Source organism: Conger conger, chromosome 5, assembly GCF_963514075.1.
Source record: "Conger conger chromosome 5, fConCon1.1, whole genome shotgun sequence".
In the NCBI taxonomy this organism is placed as follows: Eukaryota; Metazoa; Chordata; class Actinopteri; order Anguilliformes; family Congridae; genus Conger; species Conger conger.
The window spans coordinates 65221079-65234663 of NC_083764.1; the positions used below are offsets into that span (position 1 = coordinate 65221079).

The 13585-nt window shown below is 47.9% G+C and overlaps 1 protein-coding gene across 2 annotated transcripts in view; it reads left to right on the plus strand.

Moving 5' to 3' along the window:
* The window catches only part of LOC133128043 (ATP synthase subunit delta, mitochondrial-like), a 26058-nt gene continuing 12473 nt past the window's right edge, over positions 1-13585 (plus strand). Inside the window, exons 1-5 of one of the 2 annotated variants that reach the window (XM_061241261.1) lie at positions 2-243; positions 2060-2213; positions 2891-2979; positions 3069-3205; positions 3455-3601. In XM_061241261.1, coding sequence (XP_061097245.1) covers positions 124-243; positions 2060-2213; positions 2891-2979; positions 3069-3191 — 486 coding nt within the window. In that variant the 5' untranslated portion in view covers positions 2-123 and the 3' untranslated portion in view covers positions 3192-3205; positions 3455-3601. Of the gene's footprint in view, positions 244-2059; positions 2214-2890; positions 2980-3068; positions 3206-3454; positions 3602-13585 lie in introns of those variants that run through there. The other variant, XM_061241262.1, reaches the window with a different exon arrangement.

Here is a 13585-nt window from a genome sequence, read left to right on the forward strand (position 1 = left end):
GTTTTTGTGGCCTTCTGGGTAAAGTATGTGTCCTTCTCGTCCTGGTGTGCACGCCGCCTGCCTGTTTTGACTGCGTTTTGTGGGTGTCTGATCCCCCTCTGAAAAATATTAAATTTCGGCACAATGTTGGCCGCACGGTTTATTCTCCGTCGTTCCCTCCCTGTTCTACGCCAAGCCCGATGCTATGCCGACGCTCCTGTCGGTGTTCCCCAGATGTCCTTCACTTTCGCCTCGCCAACTCAGGTAAAGAAAGTCCGCGGCTCCCAGATTTGGCCCTGGACGAATGCTAACGTTAGCTTGGACTGAAATTGACGTGATTTCACGTCCTACCAGGGAACCGCTGTTATGCAAATTTGGTTAAATTGCGGTATGCTTTCGCAGTTTACTCATGTCGGAACACAAAATAAATCATTGTCTCGCTGGCTAGCAACCTGTTCGCCTGGATTTATGCTAGTTGCATTGGTTCTAATGCAGTAGCTAGCTAGCTGCACAGTTAGCTAGCAAGTTACGATTCCTTGCAACCTTGGGCTGTAAGTTGTATGAATTGAAGGTTATCTGTTGTGAGACTTGCTCGTATGGTAGATGTTAAATCTTTATAATAGGGCTGGCCAATTATTTGGTTGACAAAGTAATGTTTAGGCAAAGACGTAGGTCAGTGTGTTATCTAATGTATGATATTATGCAATGGCTTGCGATAGTTGACACTAATAGTTCCATACATATTTCACTGTATATACATTATGTGCAAACGTCAGATCTCTATTCTATAATTCTACTGCTAAATTAGCGGTGTGGGTTTGCACATAATGTATATAATGTGAAATGTGTTTTTTATGTCGTCTATAACAGCTGTTGCTTATATGCTGTGCTTTAATGCAGTTAATTAAATTAGAGCAAGTGAGTAATTGGAATCAATTAAGGCAGCATTAATTGGTTTGAATAAAAATCTGCCTACACACGGCCGTCCATGGCTCACAATTTGTGATACTAAGCCACGGCCACTCCAGTCCTGGAGGGTCGGTGTGTATGCAGGATGAACTCCAGTCCTGGAGGGCTAGTGCGTATGCAGGATTTTGCTGCCACGCCCTGCAGTAGGCCGGTGTACACTAACCTTTACGCCCTGCAGTAGGCCGGTGTACACTAACCTTTACGCCCTGCAGTAGGCCAGTGTACACTAACCTTTACGCCCTGCAGTAGGCCGGTGTACACTAACCTTTACGCCCTGCAGTAGGCCAATGTACACTAGCCTTTACGCCCTGCAGTAGGCCGGTGTACACTGACCTTTACGCCCTGCAGTAGGCCGGTGTACACTAACCTTTACGCCCTGCAGTAGGCCGGTGTACACTAACCTTTACGCCCTGCAGTAGGCCAGTGTACACTAACCTTTACGCCCTGCAGTAGGCCAATGTACACTAACCTTTACGCCCTGCAGTAGGCTAATGTACACTAGCCTTTACGCCCTGCAGTAGGCCGGTGTACACTAACCTTTACGCCCTGCAGTAGGCCGGTGTACACTAACCTTTACGCCCTGCAGTAGGCCGGTGTACACTAACCTTTACGCCCTGCAGTAGGCCGGTGTACACTAACCTTTACGCCCTGCAGTAGGCCGGTGTACGCTAACCTTTACGCCCTGCAGTAGGCCAATGTACACTAGCCTTTACGCCCTGCAGTAGGCCGGTGTACGCTGGCCTTTATGCCCCGCAGTAGGCCGGTGTACACTAACCTTTACGCCCTGCAGTAGGCTAATGTACACTAGCCTTTACGCCCTGCAGTAGGCCAGTGTACACTAACATTTACGCCATGCAGTAGGCTAGTGTACACTAACCTTAACGCCCTGCAGTAGGCCGGTGTACACTAACCTTTACGCCCTGCAGTAGGCCGGTGTACACTAGCCTTTACGCCCTGCAGTAGGCCGGTGTACACTAACCTTTACGCCCTGCAGTAGGCCGGTGTACACTAACCTTTACGCCCTGCAGTAGGCCGGTGTACACTAACCTTTACGCCCTGCAGTAGGCCGGTGTACGCTAGCCTTTATGCCCTCCCCTGCGTTCTTCCTCAGGTGTTTTTCAGCGGGGCGAGCGTGAAGCAGGTGGATGTCCCGACGCTGACGGGGGCTTTCGGGATCCTCCCGGCTCACGTCCCCACGCTCCAGGTCCTGCGCCCCGGCGTCGTGACCGTCTTCGCTGACGACGGCTCTGCTACCAAGTTTTTCGGTGAGATTTCTGTTTGCAGTGAGCAGTGTGTTAACGGGCTGGCTCTGTTTGCAGTGAGCAGTGTGTTAACGGGCTGCCTCTGTTTGCAGTGAGCAGTGTTAACGGGCTGCCTCTGTTTGCAGTGAGCAGTGTTAACGGGCTGCCTCTGTTTGCAGTGAGCAGTGTGTTAACAGGCTGACTCTGGTTGCAGTGAGCAGTGTGTTAACGGGCTGACTCTGGTTGCAGTGAGCAGTGTTAACGGGCTGCCTCTGTTTGCAGTGAGCAGTGTGTTAACGGGCTGACTCTGTTTGCAGTGAGCAGTGTTAACGGGCTGCCTCTGTTTGCAGTGAGCAGTGTTAATGGGCTGGCTCTGGTTGCAGTGAGCAGTGTTAATGGGCTGGCTCTGGTTGCAGTGAGCAGTGTTAACGGGCTGGCTCTGTTTGCAGTGAGCAGTGTTAACGGGCTGCCTCTGTTTGCAGTGAGCAGTGTTAATGGGCTGCCTCTGTTTGCAGTGAGCAGTGTTAATGGGCTGGCTCTGGTTGCAGTGAGCAGTGTTAACGGGCTGCCTCTGTTTGCAGTGAGCAGTGTTAACGGGCTGTTTGCAGTGAGCAGTGTTAACGGGCTGGCTCTGTTTGCAGTGAGCAGTGTTAACGGGCTGGCTGCAGTGAGCAGTGTTAACGGGCTGGCTCTGTTTGCAGTGAGCAGTGGATCGGTGACGGTGAACGCGGACTCGTCGGTCCAGCTCCTTGCGGAGGAGGCCGTGACTCTGGACAGCTTGGACGTGGCGGTGAGTGCAGTGACACTCTGGCTTTAGAGCCCCGAGCCCTGATTGGTGCTCCTCAGCTCCTGAGGCACGTGATTGGCTGTCTCCGGCAGGTGGCCAAGGCCAACCTGGAGAAGGCGCAGGCGGAGCTGCTGGGCGCGGCCGACGAGACGGCGCGGACCGAGCTGCTGATCAGCATCGAGGCCGGAGAGGCCCTCGTCAAAGCCCTGGAGTAGAGCGCCCCCTACAGGTCAGCTCCTGCAAGCGCGCGCAGAGATGCAGCGTCTGCTGGTCCTCGCTGGGTCAGGGTCAAAGCCCTGGAGTAGAGCGCCCCCTGCCCTCTCTGAACACACAACGCATCATGACTCTTAAGTGGATAGGCTACAGCAGTAGAAGTCTAATAAATACCTAATCAATTGCTCACTGAGTATCTTATAGGTCTGGTGCTCTGCCTCGTTGTTTTAACACCGTTGTGCTCTTTCTCTCCGTGTTCCTGTAGGTGTGTGTTTGTGTGTGTGTGTGTGTGAGAAAATGCCCTTAAACCGACAGTGAGTGTCTGGCCCCTGCTCAGCCCGGTCAGGACCTGCAAGACGCCTTTGCTTTGTACAGTGGATGAGATCGATAGCAATAAAATTTATTTCGCTAACCCATCGTTGTGTTTGAAATTATTCTGTCTTTTCGGGGGGTACCGTTGAATTAAACGGTAGCATTCACGCGTGACTCTCAGATAGACTGGTTGTTGCCGTGGCAATATCGTCTCGTGTACAGTCCACGTTCCGGTTGCGTTATTGTATAATAGCTTGTTATGATTACGCACCGTGAACTGTAGTAAACGGGGCTTTTCAACACCGACTGATGTGCAATCAACGTTAGCGAACGCAAACTTGACAGGCAACATTTTTCTTTTAACGATAGCAAACAGTCTGGAAAGTTTCTATGCAGCAAATAAAACTGTACTGTCAAGCAGGAGAAACGTGAAGAGATCGGGCTAATGGAATGTAAGTGTTCCAAACATTTAAAAACGAATGTCCGAAAAGATTAGCTCTCCTTGTTGTCGAGTCCAATCGACGTCTTAAGAAAACAAAACCATACCTTGAATTTTTAAATCTTTCATCGGTAACTGCTAAAAGAAACACGGTGGTGCGGTCAAATTTGAAAGTATGTCTGAACTCCAAAGCCAAGTCCAACATACGCAAACCGACTTTCCCGGACTTATATTTTGTCAGTACTGATAGCTGCCAGAAGATGGCAGCACAGCGACGTTAATAGCGCGGCGATTGCTGGCGGATGCCGCAGCTTATGAGCGTTTTAATAGCAGTCCTCTTTGGCACCAAATGAGGAAGTACGCATAATGTCCACATTATAAACATTTCCTTTGTCCGACTGATGGGTAATGTTCGACCAGGATTCACAAGCGATCACAAAAGAGATAGTGAGGTCAACTTTAATTGCGCTGCTTGACTAGTGTGTTTAAAGTTTTTTTTCTGTGTCTAAGTGCTTGTGCGTGGGTCCGTTCTTGTGAGTGTGTGTGTGAGAGAGTGTGAGTGAGTGTGTGTGTGTGTGTGTGTGTATGTGTATGAGAGAGTGTGAGTGTGTGAGTGTATGTGTGAGTGTGTGTGTGTGGGGGGGCATTGCAGCCTAACTACACACACCCTCTCATTCAGTCACCCGGGCAACTACAGACACGCTCATTCAGTCACCACGGTAACCACTCACACCCTCTCGTTTAGCAGCCTGTAGTGTAGTGGTTAAGGTACATGACTGGGACCCACGTGGTCGGTGGTTCAATCCCCGGTGTAGCCACAATAAGATCCGCACAGCCCTTAACCCTGCCTTGCTCCAGGGGAGGCTTGTCTCCTGCTTAGTCGAATCAACTGTACATTCCTCTGGATAAGAGCATCCGCCAAATGCAAATAATGTAATGTAATTACACCAATGAATTGTAATTCTTAAGAAATGCATAATTTCAGAAACGTCCGGTCATCTTGAAAATTACTGGAAAGGAAAATTCTCATTGCGGTGCATTTTCCTGGAAGTATTAAGATGTATTTGCTGGAGTGTTGCCTGTCCTGGCACCCTGAATGGACCTGTTCAGTGAGGAATTCATTACAACAACAACAACAACACAAAACAAAAGGGGGGGGGGAGCTGCATGAATGCCAACCTCCTGAGGAAACGGGTTTGTGACGAGGGGGGGGGGGGGGGGGTACTCGCGGCTTCGGGGAAACGCTCTTTCGGCTGGGGGAGTGTCCTGTGTTTCCTCGTCTCCCACGTGGGGCTCGGCCGTACACTGTGAATAACTCACAGCTCAGGAATTTCTGCCCGGCCCTGTGTTTTTGGGAAGGGGGTTGGGGCGGGGCTTGGCAGGAGAATGATGTTGGGCTGTATTTGGTGGGGGGGGGGGGGGGGTTGCTGGAGAAAGGAACATGGCCTTCTTTTGCTGGCATACACTCACCTCACTGTGCGTTAGGGCAGGCGGCCATTTTGTCTAGAGAAGAGTTGCCCGCACACTGCGACAATCCTTCCTGACTGGGGGGGGGCTCAGATATTCAGACCAGGCTTGACACGGTTTTTTGGAGGAACAGAGGAGTGTGTTTCTGTGCTTGCGATCCTGGTTTAACCTCCAGGACCAGACCCCCTCCCCCTGCATGGGGTTTGTGTTCCAGGGGGGGGTCCAGGTCTTGTCCTGGTGGGGGGGCACATGCTATGTCTGTTGCTGCTATAAAACAGGCTTTATTTTACGGTTCTGTGGATTCCAGGGTTGGGGACAGCTTGTTCTGTTTCTCACCTGTCTGCACACAGGCAGGAGGTTTTAATTCAACTAAAACTGAAAACATATATATGCGTGTAATACAATTTTCTTCATGTAAAATTTTGTTATCAGCTTGTTATAAATACACCATTATTATTGTTATTGTTATTAAGTTTAGAGTTGGGGACTACACAGAGCGCTGGTTTCTACCATTATATCCAATTACACAGACCAGATATTTAGCAGAGCAATTCAGCTTTAAATATCACACAGGAGGGAACCTCTCAAGTCCTGTGCTGGGAATTTAAGTCTCTGACTGTATGGTTATATAACACCTGCCACACAGTTCCCAAAACTCACTTGGGTACATTGTTATTATTTTTGCTTCATAATCGAACCCAGTTTATGCATATTTAGCCTATTTCTTCTCTGTCCAACTATGTCTGTCTGTGACTCATTTTTAAACTGGCGAACGTTTCTGAGCGAGCTGTCATGCAGAAATAATTTGGGTGTGGCTGTGATACATATTTTTAATGTGTTTTTTTATTTTTATTTTGGCTGGATCAGCAGCAGGCTCCGCTCGACGGGAGCGATTCGCGGCGTTCCCACATTCCAGACGGGAGTAGGTGTGAAATTCCGGAGTGACGAGTCGGAAGGTCGTGGGGGAGGGGGGGGGTGGGGGTGGGGGTGGGGGAGGAGGGGCGGCGGCTCCCTCGAACTGAACGTTCCGGAACCCGAGGGGCTTGCGTGTCCCGGAGGACTGAGACTCCGAGACTGCACCACAACCGCGTCGCCGGCCGTCTCCTTGGCGAGGGGCGGGGGCCCCGGGGGCCCCGGCTGGGTTCCCACTGCCTAAAAATAACACTGCTGGGAAAGGGTGGGGGGGCAGGAGGGGGCAGGGGGCATTGGGTCATTGCTCACAGGCAAACACGATAACCGTGTCCGTGTCCAAACACACACACGCACACAGATACACACGCACGCATGCATGCACGTACACACACACACACACACACACACACACACACACTCACACAAGCACGCATGCACGCACACACACTCAGAAATGAAGTGACAGTGGAGGTATATTTTTTCCACATTTCCCAAATGTACCCTGGAAGTACAGTAACGTTCTCTTTGGGTACAAAATGAGTACGGAAGGGGTGCTGGCTAGGGGTACAATTGTATATATCCATAGGGTACCGCCCCCCACAGTGAGACGTGTATTTCTGAGAGGAAAATTCCATCACTGAATCATGTTGGGGAAGACGGCACTGTTGAGACACCAGGAGTTCCCAAAATTCTGACAGGGGCGGCCGGGGGGTCCGGGCGGGGGGGGGGGGGGGGGGCGAAGCCGCAGCGAATGAGGAAGTACAGAACTGTACTGTACGCGTTTGTGCCATTTCCTGCTTTCCCCGTGCGGTGGAGTCAAATGCAGCACGTTATCAACATCGCTCAAATACGACACGTTATCAACATCGCTCAAATATGACACATTATCAACATCGCTCAAATACGACACATTATCAACATCGCTCAAATACGACACATTATCAACATCGCTCAAATACGACACATCATCAACATCGCTCAAATATGACACATTATCAACATCGCTCAAATATGACACATTATCAACATCGCTCAAATATGACACATTATCAACATCGCTCAAATATGACACATTATCAACATCGCTCAAATATGACACATTATCAACATCGCTCAAATACGACACATTATCAACATCGCTCAAATATGACACATTATCAACATCGCTCAAATATGACACATTATCAACATCGCTCAAATATGACACATTATCAACATCGCTCAAATATGACACATTATCAACATCGCTCAAATACGACACATTATCAACATCGTTCAAATATGACACATTATCAACATCGCTCAAATACGACACATTATCAACATCGCTCAAATATGACACATTATCAACATCACTCAAATATGACTATCGACATATAAAATAAAATAAAAAAAGATTAAATATTGATAAAATAATTTAAGAAGATATAAATTATTACAAAAGTAATCATGGACGCACTCACTAAGAGCAGTGCTGAAAAGCTACGTCTTGGGGTTCATTTTGTCCACAGACCCAGGACCCGCTGGGGCCTCTGGCCTGCTCATGTCTCTCAGCCCTGGGGACATCCACAGAACAGGGACATGCATGTGTACCACTATCCGGCAATATATCACTCATTTCTACCTTTTCTGTTTGGGAAACATACTGATTTCAACCTTTTCTGTTTGGGAAATGTACTCATTTCTACCTTTTCTGTTTGGGAAATGTACTCATTTTTACCAAAAGAGAACTGTAATTATTAATACTCTCAGGGTGCATTTCAGAAACTTCAGCCTTGAAGAGCAGAAATGTCCGTCCACCGTAACTGAGAGCGGGCGTTTGTATGGGGCTGAGGACGGCTGTACTTTCCCCCGGAGCGCGCTGTGGGCTGGGGACGGACGGGGGAGGCCCTGGGGGTGTGAGGAGGAGGAGATATCAGCAGCACACAGCCCCCCCTCTGGGAGGAGGGGAGAGGAACCTCATTCGATTTGAGGAAGGGACTGAGATTGGGAGGTTCCGCATTTTTAAAAATAAAAGTGGGACACCACCTGCCCCTTTTAGTTTTATTCCCAAAACTAATTTTAGGAGAATCGGACGGGGGGAGGGGAAGTGTTAAATAAAGCGTCTTTCATTGCAGTTCTCCTTTGTAATTTTGGCACGAGAAACCCACATGTTTCTGTTCACTTCCTGGTTCCCAGAGGCCTTAAGGGAACTCTGGCAGACAGCTGGTTTCCAGGGAGACCAGCAGGGAGGGGGGAGCGGGGAGCATATGACACACAATAAGGAGAGAGACGCTGCAGCCAAACATCAAGTCTCACAAGTACACACCGCAAAAAAAACTCAGGTATTTTACTCCTTTATTTACACTTATTTATAATTAACTAATTGTATTTATTCATTTATTTTTGCTAAATAAAGTGAGACCATTCGACTAATTTCAAGCAAGCAAAGAAATGCTATAGCAAATAATTTGTACACTGAAAAAAAAAAAATAGGTTGGACTTAAGAAGTATCTTAGTCTTATATTTAGACTTAAAATCTTATTTGGTAAATGGTTGGCATTTATCCAAAGCACTGTACAATTGATGCTTCTCATTCACCCATTCATACACACACTCACACACCGACACACCGACACACCGACGGCGATTGGCTGCCATGCAAGGCACCGACCAGCTCGTCAGGAGCATTTGGGGGGTTAGGTGTCTTGCTCAGGGACACTTCGACACAGCCCGGGCGGGGGATCGAACCGGCAACCCTCCGACTGCCAGACGACTGCTCTTCCTGCCTGAGCCAATGAGATGACTGCTCTTACTGCCTGAGCCAATGAGACGACTGCTCTTACTGCCTGAGCCATGCCTGAGCCATGCCTGAGCCATGTCGCCCCATGATTTTTTTGCTAAATGGGACAAAAGAAACTGCCAATGAGGTGAGAGAGTTTTACTCATTTCAAGATTTGCCAATGGGGTGAGAAAATTTCAGAAAGTAACTTAAGCCATACTCCATTTTCTCATTACAAGACTAAAATATATATATATTTTTTTTAGCTATTTAGTCTAGCAAATGATGTGTGTGTAGATATCAGGGGTGACGTCTCCCTGTCTCCCCCCAAAGCCAGGCCTGCGGACCTGCCTCACGCCTCAGGCCATGGCTGTCCTGGATCATGGAAGTCCTGAAAAACAGGACTTGTACAAACACCCCCCCCCCCTCCCCCCCCCCTCTCATTGGCCAAACACCCCCACCCTCATACCAGACCTTGGTAAAATACATATTTCAAATATCTCAAATATTTGAACTTTTTACATGCTCGTAAAATTAAGAAACACTCAAAGCAAAAATTTGCCAAACATTACATAACACGTTGTGTGTTCCTGTTTCTACTTTCAGTGAAAATAAGGTGTTTTTTTCTTTTTTAATTTTCAAGTAACCAGCAGGACTTTTACTGGTGTCTAAATGGTTAAATTACTTTCTGAAAACTGTTTGACCCCACACACGCCCACACACACCCACAATGTTGAACTTTGTGTCAGACATAATAATGTCTGAAACAAATCGCATATTCTCACTGTGTGCAAGTGTGTGTGTGTGTGTGAGTGTGTGTGTGTGTGTGAGTATGTGTGTGTGTGTGTGTGTGTGTGTGTGTGAGTGTGTGTGTGTGTGTGTGTGCATGCGTGCGCGCGTGTTTGTGATTTCTGAGGGCTTCTTTCTTGATTTTGTTTTTGTGTGGCAGATTTTACTTGAATGCAACATCTTACAGAGGGGGTCTGTGTATTAGTCCAACAGAGGGGGTCTATGTATTGGTCCCACTGAGGGAGTCTGTGTATTGGTCCCACTGAGGGGGTCAGTGTATTGGTCCCACTGAGGGGGTCAGTGTATTGATCCCACTGAGGGGGTCAGTGTATTGGTCCCACTGAGGGGGTCAGTGTATTGATGCTGAGTCTGTGCAGTCTGCCGTTTGAGACCGGCTCTTACAAATGACGGGAGAGGCCGCGATGCTTTACGAGACCCGAATCCACGACGCACGCGAGCCCCAAAATGGCCTCTCCGAGTCCTCGGGTTTCTGGGAATCAGGGATGTACCGCTAGGGCGGGCCATTCAGCGTTTCACCGAGTATGACTGGTGAGGAGCCAGTGATCGACAGCGTATTATAGCCCCGCCCACTGTGAGATTCAAGAAGGCTTGTTTGCCCATTGAGCGTTCGTTGGCAGCCAAACAAACAGGCCTGGCATGATTTTTTCTTTTTCTTTTTTCTGTGTGTTTGCATCTCTGAGCTCCGAGTGTTAATATCGGTTTCAGCTGCTTGTGTCAGCCTTTGGCTTGAGCTGCCGGGAACGCCACTTCTTTTCTGCGCTTTCTGTCAGGACAACAGGCTGGGATGTGGGCCGCGGGCCTGAAGGGCGAAGACTTCTGAGTGAGGATTTCAAAACATAACTGCCATAACTGCCATAACTGCCATTTCACAGACGCTTGTATCTAGAGCAACTGACACTTTCACCCATTTACATAGTGTGAGCCCCACGGACCGGACTGGGAAGTGCTTTGAAACGACGGGCATTCCCATAGAGAAGAACTTTAAAAAAACCATCAAACAATTTACACAAACCTCCCTCTCCGTCCATGTGTTTCACATATCAGCTAATTGTAAGAATATAATTTTGTATAATTTTATCGCCAGATATACGATATCATTAAAATATAAAATACACATTACACTACATTATAACCTAAGTCCAGCTTAATACCATTATACTACTTCATAACAAAGTCCAGCTCCATAAGACCCAGAAGTCTGAAACATAAGTCTAATAAATACCTAATAAAGAGCCCAGTGAGTTTATGTACTGGATCCAAAATGGCTGCCGGGCCACACACACGCGGACACACACCCGGCAGTAAACGCCCGTCCGCTCAGTGGCCATTTTGTGCCAAACGTCGACACAGCTGCCAGTCCACTGATGAAGGGGGGAAGCAGGTGAGACAGGTGGAATCAGCTGCCCACGGAAGACAGTTGGTGAACAGCCCTGTCAGGAGCAAACTGCCGATTTAAAGGATCTTGGCCAACTGCCGGCAGTTTGACGGATGACAGTTGGGATCGGCGCTTTCATCCCGCGTTTCTGAGAGTTGTACGCTCACGTCTGCTGGACTAATCTCACCCAGAGGAGAGGCACCTCTGAACACACAGACCACCCATGGCTGACGAATTATCCCTGCAGAGAAACTATACACGCTCACCATCGCAAAAAAAAGAAAAGAAAAAAAAGTTCTCACAATGTTACCGGAATGTTTCCTCAATGTTATGACACTGCCACAACGTTGCAGCAATATTGCGAGAACATTTTGTGTTAGCCGCGGGGTACTGCCACCTGTACGTGAAAAACGCAACGCGCTGCAATTTATCCTCAATGACAATATAATGATGAATATATTTCACAGCACAGTATTGTTTTTATTATTAATTGTATACTGCAATTTCTGAGAGTGGCAACAATATCTGCCTATATATAGGTTTGACATGCTTTATTTTAACCCTTTGAAATGTTTATTTATTTATTTATTTATTTTTTGGAAAAAGTCCAAGAGTGAGTCTCACTGACAGAAGTTAAGCCTTGTCCTCGACAAAGCTCTATTTTCAATAAAGTGTTCCAGAACTCCACTGCTTGCCATTAGCAGTCGCGATTGTTGCATCAGCATTGTCAGCTTAGCATCAGAATGTTTCAGTTAAGAACACTTCAATTGCACAATTGTGACCTCACACCTTAAACAGTTTAACATCATTTCAGGACATTCCAGGCTAGGTCAGGGCAAGAAAGCAACAGGAAGTTGGGCAGAGACCTGTTTCCAAATTACCCCCCCCCCACCCTCCCTTTTCTACTCTCCCATCTTCCACACTCCTCTCTCAAGGCAAAGAGGGATGGTGATTGGGGTGTACAATAAGGTTTACAAAATTTTGTGTGTGTGTGTGTGTGTGTACACAACCTGAATCATACTGAGTTGCAGTCACATGTCGGTTTATCAGGGTAATGGGTGTGTGTGTGTGTGTGTGTGTGTGTGTCTATTGATGACTCAGCAGGATGTTCTAGTCAGATAGTCAGTCAGGTCTGCTGATGTCTCACACGAGGAGAAGTCATTCTTTGAGAAAAGGGTGTGGTTCTGATTGACTGGAATGCAGCTTGAACCATGACTACACATTACATCACAGTACAGTACATTACATCACAGTACAGTACAGTACATTACATCACAGTACAGTACAGTACAGTACATTATATTACATGTTATTTGGGTTACGCTTTTATCCAAAGCAAATGACAGTTGATAAGCAGGAGACAATCCCCCCTGGAGGTGTGGTTAAGGCTGCCCACACAGACACACACACACACACACACATACACACACACTCACACACAGACAATGCAGTCCGTAAGTATTTGGACAGGTGTACAATTTCTGTTCTTTTGGCTCTGTACTGGCGGCACGGATGGTGCAGTGGGTAGCACTGCTGCCTCACAGCAAGGAGGTCCTGGGTTCGAATCCCCGTCGGCTGGGGCCTCTCTGTGCAGAGTTGCATGTTCTCCCCGTGTCTGCGTGGGGTTCCTCCGGGTACTCCGGTTTCCTCCCACAGTCCAAAGACATGCAGGTTAGGCTGATTGGACAGTCTAAATTGCCTGTAGGAATGAGTGTGTGAGTGAATGGTTTGTGTGCCCTGCGATGGACTGGCGACCTGTCCAGGGTGTATTCCTGCCTTTCGCCCAATGTATGCTGGGATAGGCTCCAGCCCCCCTACGACCCTGTTCAGGATAAGCGGGTTCAGATAATGGATGGATGGATGGATGGCTCTGTACTCCAGCCCACTGGATTTTAAATGAAGCAACATGAACGTACATAACCTCAGAATGAAAGATGTTAGTCTGTATTTTAATCTCATTATTCAATCCTCCCTTTCAAAGACAATGTGCTGGAGTACAGAACCCAAAAGAACAGAAATTGTACCCCTGTCCAAATACTTACGGACTGCACCATACACACATGACGAAGACACGTGGGGACATCTTGCTGATTGCTTCAACCACTCAAATTTCTGTCTACTGTGATTTGGCATTTAAGATGGTCGTCAAAAACCCCACTGAAAGTAACCTGGGGCTCATTCCAATCGCCTATTTAATCTTTTGGGACATTCCAACCCTGGGAAAGGAGCTAGGAGCGAGGAGCTAGGAGGCTCCCGAAGTATTCTTGAGCAGGGAAACATGAGTGCTTCCTTTGAGGAAGGGGCAGAGGACGCAAGGAAG